This window comes from Moschus berezovskii, chromosome 21 (genome assembly GCF_049115385.1).
Source record: "Moschus berezovskii isolate FMDL1 chromosome 21, NW_MosBer_1.0, whole genome shotgun sequence".
In the NCBI taxonomy this organism is placed as follows: domain Eukaryota; kingdom Metazoa; phylum Chordata; class Mammalia; order Artiodactyla; family Moschidae; genus Moschus; species Moschus berezovskii.
Genome location: NC_142480.1, coordinates 30,942,390 through 30,959,955, shown reverse-complemented (window position 1 = coordinate 30,959,955; position 17,566 = coordinate 30,942,390). Strand labels below are relative to the sequence as shown.

At 44.3% G+C, this 17,566-nt stretch overlaps 1 protein-coding gene across 1 annotated transcript; it reads left to right on the top strand.

The window, feature by feature from the left end:
• The first annotated feature begins 5,044 nt into the window (after positions 1-5,044).
• On the top strand, positions 5,045-7,533 carry FOXG1 (forkhead box G1). The gene has a single exon (XM_055417613.2). The coding sequence runs from the start codon at positions 5,211-5,213 to the stop codon at positions 6,684-6,686; it is 1,476 nt and encodes a 491-aa protein (XP_055273588.1). The 5' UTR covers positions 5,045-5,210; the 3' UTR covers positions 6,687-7,533.
• Positions 7,534-17,566: the final 10,033 nt, after the last annotated feature.

The window sequence follows — 17,566 nt, the reverse complement described above, 5'->3', positions numbered from 1 at the left end:
ATGAGGCAGGGCTGCTGCAGAAAAGTAACACTTCCCTGGTGTGAAGACCTCTCACTGAGAAGTTTAGTTCACTACTGTTCTCGCAAACCTAATCGTATAACCTGTAACCAAAACCCACAGAACAAGAATACAACACGCTAAAGAGTAACTTATAATCACTAAATGTTAGCACCATTACCTGCTGTTAGGAAGGGATTACGGACGAGTTGGCTTGAGCGAGAGCAGACCTCAATAGTCACGGGATCTCTGGAAATACCTGGATGCCTCCGTAAGGGTTATGCTCACTCCCAAACGTCACCCGGCCAGACTCCCCTTGCATCTGCAGGAAGAGAGCTTTATCCAGAGCTTGGCACTGGGCGCTGCTCCAAGGACACCCTATCCAGGGAGCCCAGAGCAGGGTGGATTTTAGGCAAAGATGGCTAGCCCTCCTTTAACCAGCAGGTAACAAGGAGAAAAGAAGCAAAGCACCGACCAAAGCAGGAAACAGGCCCTAAGGAAGACTCAAGGTAACCCCACCAAATGGAAAAACCAAATGTGCTGCTCCCTGCAAGTTGGCCGTGGAGCCTTGGCTATTTAATTAAAACTAGAGATGGAATAATCTAATTCATTTCCCAAGGAATTCTTCCACTCACTCTTGTCTTGTCTGCTCACTCTTTACAAGGCCTGTCCTCATTTAGGGGGATGGGGATGGGGGACAGACAGAGGAGAAGTTTACCACTGTATATGCCAGAAAATTACATTTGCTCTAACTTAGGCTTTGACGTTAACACTGTACATTTATAGATCCATGTGTATGAGAGCTCAAGATTAAGCTGCTGATGATACAATATTAAAGTGATAGAGAATTTTTTTTTCAGATCTGAGACCACCAGATGCCTTCTGTCTTCTGAAGGTATCAGAGAGACTGAACGAGGTGGGGTCTGACAGAGTTAGGGTCTCCTGTGTTGAGGAAAGAGGCCTGAGAGGTGGATGTGGGCAGTCCTTCAAATCCAATTTGCACCCAAATTGGCCGGTAGGAAATACAAAGCTCTATCCAGGGACTTTCAACTTGAACAATACTCTGTCCAAGAACCCCCTCCCCCTCCATTTCATCTAGTAGCAGTTCTAAAAAGAAGCCATTGCTGAGACAAATGTGGGCTGCTGAGTAAACAGTGCATGTTTTGTTGCACAAACCCATATATATAATATAGATGTACATATATATATCATTCTATCTCATCATAAAGTCTAATTATTAGAAGGAATTCAAGCTCACCCCCCCCACTGCAAATAACCTTTGTCATTAGGAAGAATATATCTTTAATATGATTATGTTAAACTATAATCTATTTATTCCTACCACAAATATTTTAAGACTTGCATCAATGCAACCCTTGAAATAATATAACACATTTTAAATCTGCATGCAAAACATTTTCCCAGTCAATATATGCTTCTGGCACATAAAATCAGATTAATCCGGCTCTCATTAGCAGACCCCACTTTTTGCTATTTGAAAGTAAACAGAAGAAAAACTTCTTTTCACCTGCTAAAATTTTATGCAGGATTACAAAACAATGAACACTCAGCTTTGACCTAAGAAGCACCTTAAAACATTAAAAATTCATCAGTCAGTGCTAGTGTTATATTCAAGGAATGCTCCTCCAGTTTGCTGCTGAGCTCAGATTTGAATAAAATGTCCAATGTTAACAAACAATACCCACGTTTGGCACTTTGTGTATTAAATTGATCAAACAGATTTTAGGAGGCACAATGCACAATTTGTACAGACCTGATTGAGTTAATATAATATCAGCAAATTTTACATCGAAATGATTCTGTTTCTTTTCTTTGTGTTTAAAACCAGCACAGATTACAAATTTTAATGATCTGAAAATGTTTGGTATACAAAATCATGCTTATTTCAGTATTAGCAAAAACACAAGAAATTTTTCAACACAAACACCCAGCTGTGTCTATTTTAAAAGCAGTTCAATGACAGCTTGCACTTATGAGCATGCAATCAGCTAATTTCGCTTTTTTTTTCTTCTGTGTTAATCAACACTTTCCTTCCTGCATATCAGAGTACAAATAGTATAGTTACTCCACATCAGTAAATGTTTACGTAACCTGTCCTTTCCCAAGAATCCGGTTACACCGAATCATTTCACGCTAGACCGACTACGAAAACGTACCGGGCCGTCCACCTCAGAGGGAGCCCTTGTGTGCCATTATAAGTGGTGATGAGGAGGGGGCTTTGCGGGGGGCGGGGGGGGGTTGGAACGGGGAGGAGTAGGTGGAGGAATGGAGTGAGGGAGAGGAATAGAGGGAGCTGAGGGGTGGGGGGAGTGAGGGGGAAGGAGGGGGGAAGAGGGGAGGAGGCAGGAATGCGAGTTGAGGAAAAGTAGGAATAACAGGCTTGGGGCGGGGAGAAGGGTGGGAGGAGGAAAAGTGAGCCGAAAGAGGAAGGCCCACAGATCTCTCCAGCCGGGCCCGCAAAACCCATTAGCTCACCCGGCTCTGTGAGAAATCCGGAGCTTAGAAGTCAAGAGTTTGGGGCCCTGTCACCATCAACGGACATCGCTAGAACCTCTGAACTTCCCCACATGTAAATACAGTTTAAAGTAAGGAATTATGTAGACATGGGGGAACTCACACACATACAGTGAATGGATAGTTGAGGTTAGTCTAATGTTCAAAGCTCCTTTATTGCCATTCCTCATAGATACATATTTAAAAATCATTAGCTATTTGTAATTGTCTCTTATTCCCTTCAGCATTTATTCTTCTTCATAATTTCAAGTTGGGGTGGGATGGGGAGAGTAGAATAGCTGTCAACCTGAGAATTCATCAATCGCATTTTTTTAATATTAGAACCGAACTTTTAACATCACAAATAGGCACCGCTTTTTTCGTTTTCGTAAATAACCAAATCTGTCAGATAATTGGAGAGTTTATCAAAGTGAAGAAAGGTTTACATTCTATGATTATTTACCTTGCAGAGGTAAAGGTGCTTTTCATGTATGCTTCTCCTCCACCTCCCTCTTCTCTCAGGCTTCATCCTCCGTAAAATGAGGTATGTTTTGTGCCCATGTGGGATGAAACAGCCTTTGATCAGTGTGCTCCGCACCAAATTCCAATCCCTGGGAAATGCTGGGCCTTAGCCCTGCCCCTGGCCACGGGATCCCTTTAAAGCCCTCGAATCACAATCTCCCCACTCACTTCAACCCTCAACCGAACCTTCCAGTCCTAAAGCCCAAGAAGCTGGAATTGTGGGACGCACGTTCCCAAGGCTCCTGAGTGCCCTCCAGCAGCATTCAGGATGGGAAAGGGCGGGCTGAAGCATGAGGTTATTTCAGGATTAAGGCCCGCACAAATTAAAAACATTTGAGAAACGGAACGAAAAAGAGGGAGTGAAAATAGGAAGGCTTTAAAAAAAAAAAAAAACAACACCGGAAAGAAATAGACGCCCACCCATTTTTTTTTTCCCCTTCCAATGTCAACAAGCAAAATGAAAACATTTCCAGGGTGATCGCTCGCGGCTACTCGCTTCCAATTCGGATTAGAAGCTGAGAAGACGCTGGAGCGCCGAGGAGAAAACCGCACCGAGTCGCCCAGAGCGTGAACGAAGGTCTGGAGCGGGAGAGAAGGGGAAGGAAGAGACGCACAGACAGAGCATGTGTTACCTGGTTTATTTTGAGATTGTTTGGTATTGTTTTCTCTCTGAGCACCCCATATTTCGGAAGGCCATCATAGGCGCCCACCACTGAGCCGCCCTCGCCCGCCGCCGCCGCAGCGCCGGGAGCCCCAGGCCCGGCTTCCCGGCGGCGCCCGAGCTCCGGGCTCGCCGCCGCCCGAGCCGCAGGAATCGAGTAAGTAACCCCTGTTTGGCCCCGCGCTCGCTAGCCCACTTCCTCCTCATCTCTTCGTTTCCAAACCTCTCCCGGGCCCTCCTCCCTCTTGGTTTAGGACACCACCCCCCACCCCCAACCCGCTCCTCGCCCGAGGTGGGCCTTTCCTCCCCGACCTTCCGAAGCCTCGTAGGAGCTTTACCTACGACACGCACGGTTTTCCTACGGGCTCAGAAATGCCGGAGCCGGGCCTGCAAGGCCGACCCGGCGGAGCAGTGCCTCGCCTCTTCCTCCTCCATTTCCTGCCCTCTCCCTGCACTCCCACTTCTTCTCTCCGCCGCCGCCGCCACCGCCACCACCGCCCCAGCTTTTAAAAATAAAATTGGATACAAACTTTAATCAATAAGGACAAATATTGACGCTCAAACGAAAATGACTCAATATAGTGAGAAGGAAGCCGAAAATGGGAGAGAGCTACCCTAAGAGGGAGATTTCGGTTGAGCCGACCCGCGGGGTGGCAGGGGTGGAGTGGAGGTAGTCGGGGGGGCGGGGAGGGGCGCAGAGAAGGACCGCGGCGCAGCGTGCTCCCGCCGGAGTATCCCTACGCGGTTCCTCGCGACCGCGAGGCCCAGAGCCCGCGGAGAGGGGGAGGCGAGCGCCCGAGGGGGCGGGAGCCGGCGGGCGGGCGGGCGGGCGGACGGACGGGCGGGGCGGAGGTGGGTGGGCCCGGGCCCGCCGATTGGTCGACGGCGGGAGAGACGCTCCCGCACGCCGCCGGCTCTGATTGGCCCAGCGGTAGGAAAGGTTAAACCAAAAATTTTTTTACAGCCCTAGTGTGCGCCTGTAGCTCGGAAAATTAATTGTGGCTATAGCCGCCGCGATCGCTGTCTCCCCAGCCTCGCCGCGGCCGCTCCGGGACGCGCCCGCCCGCCGCCCGGCTCTCCCCCCCTTTGGGCTGCTGCTGCTGCTGCTGCTGTGACTGCTGCTGCGAGAGGAGGAGGAGGAGGAGGAAGCAGCAGGGGGGGGGAGCGGGGGGGTGGGGGGGAGACCGAGAAGTAGAGTTGGGAGCGAGGGAGCTTCACCCCCGGGGCGGTGGTTGTTTCTTTTTTTTTTTTTTTCTTCTTCTTTCTTTCTTTTTTTCTTTTCCTTTTTTTTTTTTCTTCTTCTAACTCCTGAGGGGTGGTTGCTGCTTTTGCTACATGACTTGCCAGCGCCGGAGCCTGCGGTCCAACTGCGCTGCTGCCGGAGCGCTCAGTGCCGCCGCCGCCGCCCGCGCCGCCCGCGCCCCGCTCGGCACCCACCGGTCGCCGCTGCCCGCTGCGCCGCTGCCGGGCTCCCGCGCCGCCGCCGCCGCCGCCGTTTCCCCCCGACGACTGGGTGATGCTGGACATGGGAGATAGGAAAGAGGTGAAAATGATCCCCAAGTCCTCGTTCAGCATTAACAGCCTGGTGCCAGAGGCGGTCCAGAACGACAACCACCACGCGAGCCACGGCCACCACAACAGCCACCACCCCCAGCATCACCACCACCACCACCACCACCATCACCACCCGCCGCCGCCCGCCCCGCAACCGCCGCCGCCGCAGCAGCAGCCGCCGCCGCCGCCGCCGCCCCAGGCGCCGCAGCCGCCCCAGGCGCGGGGCGCCCCGGCCGCCGACGACGACAAGGGCCCACAGCAGCTGCTGCTCCCGCCGCCGCCGCCGCCGCCACCGCCGCCCCCGGCCGCCGCCCTGGACGGGGCCAAAGCGGACGGGCTGGGCGGCAAGGGCGAGCCGGGCGGCGGCCCTGGGGAGCTGGCGCCCGTCGGGCCGGACGAGAAGGAGAAGGGCGCCGGCGCCGGGGGGGAGGAGAAGAAGGGGGCGGGCGAGGGCGGCAAGGACGGGGAGGGGGGCAAGGAGGGCGAGAAGAAGAACGGCAAGTACGAGAAGCCGCCGTTCAGCTACAACGCGCTCATCATGATGGCCATCCGGCAGAGCCCGGAGAAGCGGCTGACGCTCAACGGCATCTACGAGTTCATCATGAAGAACTTCCCCTACTACCGCGAGAACAAGCAGGGCTGGCAGAACTCCATCCGCCACAACCTGTCCCTCAACAAGTGCTTCGTGAAGGTGCCGCGGCACTACGACGACCCGGGCAAGGGCAACTACTGGATGCTGGACCCGTCGAGCGACGACGTGTTCATCGGCGGCACCACGGGCAAGCTGCGGCGCCGCTCCACCACGTCGCGGGCCAAGCTGGCCTTCAAGCGCGGGGCGCGCCTCACCTCCACCGGCCTCACCTTCATGGACCGCGCCGGCTCCCTCTACTGGCCCATGTCTCCCTTCCTGTCCCTGCACCACCCCCGCGCCAGCAGCACTTTGAGTTACAACGGCACCACGTCGGCCTACCCCAGCCACCCCATGCCCTACAGCTCCGTGTTGACTCAGAACTCGCTGGGCAACAACCACTCCTTCTCCACGGCCAACGGGCTGAGCGTGGACCGGCTGGTCAACGGGGAGATCCCCTACGCCACGCACCACCTCACGGCCGCTGCGCTCGCCGCCTCGGTGCCCTGCGGCCTGTCGGTGCCCTGCTCCGGGACCTACTCCCTCAACCCCTGTTCGGTCAACCTGCTCGCGGGCCAGACCAGTTACTTTTTCCCCCACGTCCCGCACCCGTCAATGACTTCGCAGAGCAGCACGTCCATGAGCGCCCGGGCCGCGTCTTCGTCCACGTCTCCGCAGGCCCCCTCGACCCTGCCCTGTGAGTCTTTAAGACCCTCTTTGCCAAGTTTCACCACGGGACTGTCCGGGGGACTGTCTGATTATTTCACACATCAAAATCAGGGGTCTTCTTCCAACCCTTTAATACATTAACATCCCTGGGACCAGACTGTAAGTGAACGTTTTACACACATTTGCATTGTAAATGATAATTAAAAAAATAAGTCCAGGTATTTTTTATTAAGCCCCCCCCCCATTTCTGTACGTTTGTTCAGTCTTTAGGGTTGTTTATTATTCTAACAAGGTGTGGAGTGTCAGCGAGGTGCAATGTGGGGAGAATACATTGTAGAATATAAGGTTTGGAAGTCAAAATTATAGTAGAATGTGTATCTAAATAGTGACTGCTTTGCCATTTTCATTCAAACCTGACAAGTCTATCCTTAAGAGCCGCCAGATTTCCATGTGTGCAGTATTATAAATTATCATGGATCTTTATGGTGGACGCAGACCTTGAGAACAACCTAAATTATGGGGAGAGTTTTAAAATGTTAAACTGTAATTTGTATTTAAGAAGCATTCGTAGTAGAGGTGCCCAAGAAATTATTTTGGCCATTTATTGTTTTGTCCTTTTCTTTAAAAAGCTGTTTTTTTTTTTATTTTGTTTACTTTTAGACCAAAGATTGGGTTCTAGAAAATGCACTTGGTATACTAAGTATTTAAAAAAAAAAAAAAAGGAAAGTTGTTTCAGTTGGCAGCACTGCCCATTCAAATGAATCGGAAGGGGACAAAATTAATGATTGCCTTCAGTTTGTGTTGTGTATATTTTGATGTATGTGGTCACTAACAGGTCACTTTTATTTTTTCTAAATGTAGTGAAATGTTAATACCTATTGTACTTATAGGTAAACCTTGCAAATATGTAACCTGTGTTGCGCAGATGCCGCATAAATTTGAGTGATTGTTAATGTTGTCTTAAAATTTCTTGATTGTGATACTGTGGTCATATGCCCGTGTTTGTCACTTACAAAAATGTTTACTATGAACACACAGAAATAAAAAAATAGGCTAAATTCATATATATCTTGATACTTTTGTCTCTTTTATTAAGTAGAACTAATTTTTAAAAGATCATTAAAGTTCTAGGGAATTCAAAGGCTTTTTCAGCCAACTTAAATTTAAACTGCTCCTTTCATTTGAACTGAGACTTTTCAAATGAAAATGATATTTTTTCCATTGTGGAGTCAAAATTTCACAAGGAGCAGGCTATTTAATAAAGGCTAGCTTTAAACAAAATATAGGCTTTTCAGCTGATATCGTTAAGTTTCTGTAGATATACAGCAAAAAGATTATTTAATTTTATGTGCATAGCTATTTACCTTGTGTTTATTTTCAAATCAGTTGATAGAATGCTTTTTATATATTTTGTTTCAGGTATCTTGTTTATAGCACTTGGAAAATTATAAATAAATATATGTATATGGTTAGATAGAAGTGAATATAATGCACACATATGTAATATATATAGACACACAGAGCCCTTCAGTTCAGGTACAATTTGCGCTATGAATGCTGCAAATATTTTTGTTTAAATATTTGTATTTATACTTTCTAAGTCAGCATTTATTTTTGTGGCTGTTTACCCACAATGAAAGAGTTCTAATAAAGATGTGCTGAAGTTGCAATATAGATTTTGCTGAAGTGATCACCTGTTGTAATGACTTGCAGATCAATGTTTATATTTTATTTTTAAATTATAACAATTTAAAGCTCCAGATGTTCAGAAGAAGTAAAATGCCTCTCTCTCCTTTTCTTTCATTTTTACATTATAGAGGTATTTCTTGATTCCCTTTTAAATATGTCTGTGTAGTTTTATCTAGAAATTTGTCCTCTTGCTTAGTCATAATTTTGTTTTAACTTGCAGTATATATATGCATGCACATATATGCATATAGCTATAACTCTGAAGCAAAATGAAAACATTTTCTTGAGTTGTTTCAGCAATCCAATTGCTGTGACTCCAGAAAATAATTAGTAAACCTAACTAAAAGGTTTAGTAACTAATTGGATCCTGTGGTGAGTCCGTGGAGGACAAGTTGTTCATTTGTTACAATTGTATAGTCTGAAATGTGTTCTGCAGTAATGCAATAAGCTGGCTACTTCTTACAAAGGGCCCAATGAAAAATAATCTGTCCCCAAGATGTTATCGGCAAACACTTAGAGAGTCAGGAGAAAAAAACAAAACAAAAAAAAAACAAACCTAGAAGCAGGCTGACTGAAACAGATTTGAAATACAACTATAGAATATTGGAATATGGGAATGGGTGGCCTGTGGATTGGAGAGAGAGAGGAAGAGACAGCTAGAGGGAAGAAAGGGAAAGAGGATCTTGAACCTTAAAAAAAAAAAAAAGTCCCTGCTACCAAAAGAATGAATGAGAGAGAGGAGGAGAGAGAGATCTAAGAAAGACAGAAAAAGGCCAGGAAAAAATTAAAAGAGCTGGAACCAAATATACACAAATGGGGAAAGAACTAAAATAGACCAAGACAGCTAGTTTAATTATCTCCTTTAAGCAGACTGGACAAGATTCTATTTTCTTAGGATGAGAGCAGTTTCACCAGAGGTCCAAGTTTCTTGAAATTTAACAGTTCTTTAGGATGAAGCATGAAAGAAAATTCCACAAATAAATTGTTTTAGAAGCCAAATGTATGACTGATAATAAAAATAGTAATAGCATCCAAGTGAATGAAGTTAGGCAAAGGAAATTCCTATTACACATTTGTGATCCAAAACAGCTCAAAGGCAAGCATATGTTTAGACTGAAAAAGGTGATGATGTATTGTTTGCTTTCACCATGGGTTTTATTTGTAGAATAAGAATGTACTGGGACAGAAGAAATATAGTCTTTTGCTATCAAAAGCTACAAAGACAGTTGGACTCATATTGAGGTAAAGGGACATACATATAGAAGACAGATTTCTCCCATAAGTATTTTTTTTCTGGCCATATTAAATAACTATTATTTCTGATTGTTTATTTGCATGATGAAAAATTAGAATTCCAGTGGCAAATTTAATGTTCTGAAATCAAAAGTAAAATCGACTTCTTTGAATTGATTAGGAACTAAGGACTGGAGTAGAAAAGTTCTACTTGGATATGTGTCCAAGTTACACATACAACGGATATGATTAGATGTAAGAATAGTTTGTTTAATATTGCATACTAGACACTAAGGGGGATATACAGAGAGAAAACTTGAGTGAAGGCATCCTGAAGCCCAATGTGAACATTTCATTTATCTCAATGAGTCCTATCATCCCTCAAACTATCATCTTCAAAAACACACAGAAATCTAGCATGGCATTTAATAGATTTTTTTTGCAACAAATTGGTTGTAACATTGTGTTGATATTTGTTGTCTTCAACCTTTGCCAGTTAAAATTAACTTATGCTGGAAGAACATTTTGAAACTTTTTGAAGCTTTTCTTCTTTTATACTTATAACTGTTTTTAGTGAGATGAAGGTTGGTCTTTTTGAGATTTTGGAACTTAAAGTGCTTAGTGATCATAACTTATTTGACATCTCAAATTGCAATTTCTTTCCAGGTTTAAAGTATTTTGTCTGCTACAAGTTAATACAAATTATTAATATATAAATCATTGAGAAAGTGACTTAAGCTAGAGCAGTGAAGATTCTTCCAAATGTTTCTTCAACTTGTTTCAAAATTGAAAATTATGGGAATATGAAGTCCAGAACTAACAAGATTTAATACAAATACCTATGCTTATGGAAGATTTCGTGTGGTTTCCATGACTCGCATCAAATTGAGGGAGATGAAAAAGAAAATGAGACTTGTGTTTGATTTAATTATGTATATTTAAATTGGTGGTTATTTCACCCAAGTAGGTGGATAAATCCAAAATATTTAGAGCTCTAAATATATAAATATGGTTTTTAAAAGTCTGTTTTCTACAACATCATTGAAGAACTTGTATGCAATGAAGTAATTTTGCTTTTGAGAAATTAATTTTATGAATAGCTAAATTGGCTGGTTGTGTTTGGGACTCAATGCCTGCTTGAGAAATAGGCCGACAAAGGCTGAAGGTGAAGACCATTAGAGGTTTTAGAAGGGGCTGAGACGGGTTGCTGGGGTTGTGTAACTGTGCCTAGAGGGCGGGGTTCCTGTACATTCCTACTTCACCAGATAACCTGCCCCCAACACTACTCCAGCTTCTGCCAGACAGATGGGACTCTCCAGCATGAAAATCTGCGCGACCACTCCAACAAGTAGGGTAGGTGAAACTGAAATTAAAATTCGCCCTTCTTTGTCGCCCCCCCTCCCCCGCCACTTGAGGTCAGATCCTGGAGATACAGAAAGAATAGGGGTCATCTAGATTCTCCTTTTCGCGCTTACACGTCTGCATTCTCCCTAAGAGCTTCCAACCTGTAAGAGTTCAAAGGCACTATCTTTCCCAGTACTTGATTCTTGATTTTCTTTTGCGAGCTTTTTTTTAAGGCTTTCTTTTCCCGTCCCAATCATTCTCCCTTCTCTACCCTCCCTCCAGAGTCTCCCCTCCCCCACCCCCCAACCACCAGCAGTTAAAATAATCCACCTCTTGGTTTTCGGCCCCCAAACCGACCTTTCCTCCACTCCAGCGGTCAGTTCACCGGGACCTTTTCCTAAGGATGTAGGCCAAGGTGGCTCAAGGCTATATATGATGTAGTGTTATATTTTGAGTCTCTTTTCTGCCTTCCAATTTCTATCTTTTTTTTTCCCCCTCCATCCAAGACTGTGCCTGATGTTGCCTGAAGGATGCCGAAGAAGACTTCAGGACTGGAAGCGCTCTTACCCCAAGATCGGTAAGTGAAAGTGCGTTACCGGGATGAGGGTGGCAGGGGAGCTGTGCCCCACCGGCTGATTTTGACCAAGGCTCAAACTGAGACTTTCAGGTCCAGGACTAAAGTACTCTTTAAAAAAAAAAAAATGTTTTTTCTTAGAGGGCGCGCTATCAGCAGAAGCAGCTGAAAGAATGCATGATTTTTTCCCCCTCGGCGGCAGAGTCACAGTGGATCCCGAAGTAAAAGGGGTGCAGACAGACATCGTTAAAAGGGATGGCGAGGAAAGCAGAATTTATATGGAGCCAGGGAATGGGAGACTGAACTAGGTTCCAAAGTGCAAAGTAATTCATTTCGTGGGAAAAGGATTTCTGAGTCTTAAAGAATCTGCGAGAAGACACTAAAGAGACTTAAGGTTCAAACCTGTATGTATTTGCTCCCCCTATTTGAGACAAAGGTTTTTGTTCGAGAGCCAAGGGCTTGCTTCGTTCTAAAGTTTTCTTTTCTTTTTCCTTTTCTTACTTTCTATTTCTTGGTGGGATGTCCCTACTCCCCCTATTTTCACACCAACATTGACCACCTCCCCCAGAGCTGGCCCTCCGCTCCCAGCTCCTTGGCCTGGGTCGGGCGAGGGTCCCTGCCGGCTTTAGCGGCGTTGCTCCAGGTAGAGTCGCTGGTGGGAAGCTCTCTTTCCCTTATTCGAAGGAGTAAGGAAATGAGCACCGTTGTTCTGGGTTTGACTTCGTCCCTGCTGGGAATATCTCAGTTCCCGGCTTTGGGATCTCAGGCTAATAATTGATTCTTAATGCACACTTAGGAGACGGCGGTGTAAGCTCGAGAGCCAGGGTATCCCGAGAGTGGCTGCGGGCGCGCGAGACAGGTTGACTCGGCCCGAAGCGAGTTTAGAGCCCTCGCCGAGGTTTCTAGCCTTTCTGGCACCTTGGGGACTTCAGCACGATGGCGGGACTTGAGGTCCTTGTGTCAGGGACCCGGCAGCGTGGTTTTCTCAGATTTTGGAGTTGTGTAGAAACGTGATTTGGGCGGCCGGGTTGCGGCGGTGCTGGCTGCGCGGTGGAGAGGCGCTCCCGGAACGCTGCGGTAGAGATGCCAGCAGAGAGGAAGCCGGGCGCTGCGCAGGGAGCAGCAAGGTGAGGGCGCTCTTGCCCAGGACAAAGCGGAGCTCGGAGTTTGATAGCTCGACACCGGCTGATGCCAGATAAATTGACTCCAGAAGCCTGGCCGGCGCACTTCCCCACCTTTTCCCTTTCTTCTTCTTCTTCCGTGTTCTCCACCCGCCCTCTTCCCCTTCAAAGTTGTTTCTTTTTGTTTACCTGTTGCGGTTTCAGATCTTAGCACTTGCTAGTTGATAGAACTGTTTTCTCTGTAGTGGACACCTTTTCTCCTTTCCACTCTCTACTCTTCCATTTCGCTTTCTACCCCGTGTTTCTTTTCTGCCCAAACCTGTGGTCCGAAGTGAAGGGTTCTTACGGGAAAAGAGGTAGCCTTTGGGGTAGGAATTCCCTCAACACTTTTAAAGGTGTCCCTGGGCCAGGGAAAAGGAGGCAGGGGGTTCGGTGGACAGAGCATCCTGCCTGTGCGAGGGCGATTCTCAGCAGTGATCTTTAGCCTTGAAAAGAAAGAACCATGAAGAATGGAGCTCAACCATTTCCGACTGTCCCCTCCCAATCTTCCAAAAGACTCAATCTCTGTGCCTCAACCCCATCCTCACCTGGCCCTCTATCAAAACTTGAGGTAGGCAGAAATTCCAGAATTGTTGAGACCAGGAAAAGGCATTTAAAATAGCCAGTAACTCTCAAAATTATGCTTGTGAGAGTGAGAGAGGAGATAGGATGTCCCATGTCCTTTTCATGATGTGTTTGTTGCCTGACACATATAAATCTCAGCCCTCTTCTTCGGCCTTGAGGAAAAGCTGAAAGGGAGGAATGCACATTGCACACTGCAAGATTTAGGGATTATTATCCGAATGAGGCTGTTCAACTGCCAGACATGTGTGGGCTATTCAATTTCGATTTAGGTGGAATTTTTCTACACAGTCAGCACTCCTCGAATTGGGGCCATCTTCTTCAGTTTTATCCCCCTTTTCTTCTTCTCATATTGTCTAATCCTTTTAATCAGAATGTATTTAAGGTGCAAACCTATCCAGCTCCCGGTCTGGAAAGCAAGGCATTGTTGATTCTGTTGACTGAGCAGGAAAACTAAAAACTGCAGTGGGGTTAGAGATAAACTGAGTTATCTCTCAGTTCTTTCATTTTCTCATTGCTCTGAAATTTAATGACCTGATCATTGTTGTTTGAAGTTAAATTATCTGTTAAATTAGCTCTAAACAATAACTGGTGATATTTTCCTTTTGGGTTCAGTTGCCCTTGCATCCTGTTTCCTGGATGGAAAGGAGAGGAGTCAAAGAGAACGTTTGGTCACATAATTATATAAAGATAATAAAAATGGATATTTATGTGCTAGTGATATCATGCAAGGAAAAAAATCACTTTCAAAGAAGCTGAATTTCATAAATAAGAAAAAATTTGAGGCCTGTGCTTCAGAAGGACCACACTAATTCAGGGATGAATGTAAATAAGCATCTTTGTTGATTAAGAAAAAAATGTGAACACCATATTTTCATTACTCTACAGAACCTAAATACTCAAACTCATCATACACCGGTAGTTGCTAATTTAAATTAATTCTGCCCTCCAGGGATAAATATTCTCAAAAAGGAAATTTAACTTTAAGCAAAATCTGAAATGTTTCAGATGTGAATTTCTAGAAATCCAAAGGATATTTATTTCTTTGAGTCAGACACTTGTTTGTTTTGCAATCACTTTATGAAACAATTTTGGAATAACGCAGATGCTCTTCCCCTCTTCCTTGTTTCAGACTGCTTGCATATGCAGGCATAGGCATAAGAACTCCCAGGGTATATTGAGGAAATAACATTTTTACTCTTTTGTTTTAACAAAAGGCCCAAAGAACCTATAAAGCCAAAGGTACCATAGTAGTTTTTAAAAAATCGTTAAAACTAATGAGCACTTTGTGTGTCTTTTACCCATTAAAACGTGCTGAATGAATAATTAGAGGCTATAATGAAGGTTGAAAATTCAGAACACGAATAAGGTTGCAATTTTATTATTTAATACTTTTATAATTTTTATCATTAATGATGTAATTTTAAGTTTGTCAGAGCTTTGTTAGAAAAAATAGAGTACTCCTCCCACCCCATCAAATATACTCTAGAAGGAATAAGGTAGAATCAGGTAGAAGTGGCAACAGGGCTTGTTTATTTATTTATTTCCAGTAGTAGTAATTGTAGTAGTAGAAGTAGCAGCAATGGAGTTGAAAAATATACTTTTAATTATACATTGGGAGCTCTGATTGCAGGCTGGAAGACTAAAATCGATCATTCCTGCATCGATGGTGTGGTCTATTACTGCATTGATTTGTGTTTATTTATGCAGACTTTCAGTTATTTACTTACATATTTCAGCATCTGCCTCTTGATTATTATCGCAGGTTGGTTTTAATGACAGAGCTTATATAGGAAACACATTTGACAGATCAATTTTAAGTAAACTTGGTAGTGAATTATAGCAATCCAAAGAGTTTATGAAATTACTTATTCGTACTTACTTTTATGCAATTAGGAACCTGTCTCTGATTAAAATCTCACACTTCTCAAAAGCTTCCATTCTTCTCTTCAAACATTGTGCTTATGTTTTTATAAAATAGGAAAACATGATTATATGATGTTAGGTGTGGTAGAATGAAACTAATAAATGAGGTTTTTTGTTTTTTTTTTCCATTGACATGACTAGGTTACCCTCATGACAATAAATGACCATTGGGTTTACTAATGCTATTGAAAATCAAGGAGCAATGGATTTCGAATATGGAAGTGGCAATGTTTTAAAACATCTATTACCTCTAAGTTATGCCAGGGGTACTTATGCTGAACAGGATATTCTCAGGTTCTTCAGTACATATTAAATGCATATATTCTATTATTTAGTGTATGGCTACAATTATACCTTATGAAGATTGGCATTTCTCTTGAACTAAAAGCTCACATGTGAATGTTATGCATCAAAGTTGATTTGAACAAATAGGACAACTAAAGACCAGGGGGTGTGACTTTTATATGTAAAAGGCAGTACTCTAGAAGGAATAAAGTAGCATCAGGTAGAAGTGACAGCAGGCCTTGTTTTATTTATGGGAGATTGAGATGCATGTGCTTCTCTTATCGTCAATACAAAATGTGGAAAGATGACTTAGAAATGGCGGGGAGGAGTGGCCAAATTCATCGAGGGCTATTTGCTTCTGACTTTACAGATCTTTTATTGCAGTCTGGAGGATCAATTTTTCCTCACTAATAATTTGAAATTCATCTACCAAATACGGTTAATAGTTCTCTTCGTTTCTCACTCTTCCCCCTTCTCTGGTATCAGTGAAGAATATAGAGGAAAATTAATCGAATTCTTTCTTAAGAAGGAAAGGGCCTTGAAGCCATGGAATTAACTCTCCTCACCCTGGCGAGTTTTCCTGAAACCACTTATCCTCAGCATCAGCATCGGTGCTCAGAGAGGTGGAGCCTCGCAGTCAGGCGGCTGCACGCAGAAGGTGGGCGAGCCCTGGGACCTTAAGCTTTATGGAAGGTTGAAAGGAGGAGCAGAGGGACAGCTTTGAGGTTTGTTTATTGTGTCTATTTTTATTTTTTCTGTCCCGTGCCAAGCCCTTGAAGCTAACACAGAGACATGGCCCTTTAGGACCTAGCACTCAGCATTCTTTCGAGACTGAGATTCCAGAGCATCAGACGAACCGGACTTAGAGCTAAGGCGTGCTCACCCCACCCCGCCCCCCTTCCTGCGCACGCACCAGCTCGTCCTCACGTGCGTCGGCGTAGTGGACAGTGTTGACTTGAATTGCTCTCGCTCGCTCCAAGCCTTTCCTGTGAATGAACCCGAAAACACTCGACAGGTCGTGAATAATCGTTTTAATGAGTGTGCAAAGCGTGCGACGGGGTGCACCGAGCTGTCGGGTTAAACAAACAACTTGTACCCTGACCAAATCCGATTGTTAAAGTGCAAAGTGATGTCAGTACCATTTCCATTGCCCTTCAGAAAACCACAGATCTGACATGCGGGAGTCCAATTTTCCCCATTAAAGAAAAATAACAATATTTTCCAACCGTGTATGTGATCTTCTTTAATATTAACCTGAGCCAAACAAAACCTCATTTGGGAATCAGAGAAGTAGTCGTGTCACTACCTCAAAAACAAATCAAAAAGGAGAAAACAAGGAAGAAATCAGAACAAATCTAAAAAGCCTAACAGATTTCTTTTTGATAGCTCACACATCATTGCTGATCAATATTGTAAAAATCTTACACACACACAGCAGCTCAGTGTTAGCAAAAATCAAGTTAACTGCATCCAAACAACTGGGATCGATCATTTGGTCCTGTATTAAAATAGAAACTACCAACCTGTAAAGACCTTTTTCTATTGAAAATCTAACGGAAATATTTGCTGTTATACATTAGCCTGTGAAGGAATGAAGGGATAAGTAGTCCTCACATTTATGCTTTCAAGGAAAACAGTTTGGAGAAAAGTATTGTTAAAGGAACCCTGATGGGCCACCACCATCTAAAACAATAACAAAAAGCACAGTGAGCTCCACAAATCACACTCTCCCCTCTTTGTGCACAACTGTACTGGGGAAATATTTTTGTTTCTTTCACGTCGAGTAAAAAGATCTACTTATTTAGAATCAGCCACATGTGCTCCTTTACTTGCTCATTCTTTTACTTTCTTTCACAATTCTAAACATCAACTGCCACATGAAGACTAAGAAAATAAAACCTCAAAAGATTTTTTAAAAATTCTTTTTATGTATCTTCCCTAAAAATCTTGTGCAGAAATGTGTAAAGGGTTGCCCTTGCCAGCACCTCATATACATTCACAAATCAAACAAAATGGCCCAGATGCTTGGAAATCAGTGTATCAGTTCCAAATAACTAGCTCCTTCAACTCAGTAACAATATTGGGAGATTCAGGTTTATATTTTCATTGGATTAAGTATTACAGATTACATGTTTTTCTTCTAAGACTGAAAACATATCATGTCCTACAGTCTGAAAATTTATTCATCCTCTTATAATTGTAGTCAGCTTGTAGGAATAAAATGTTAG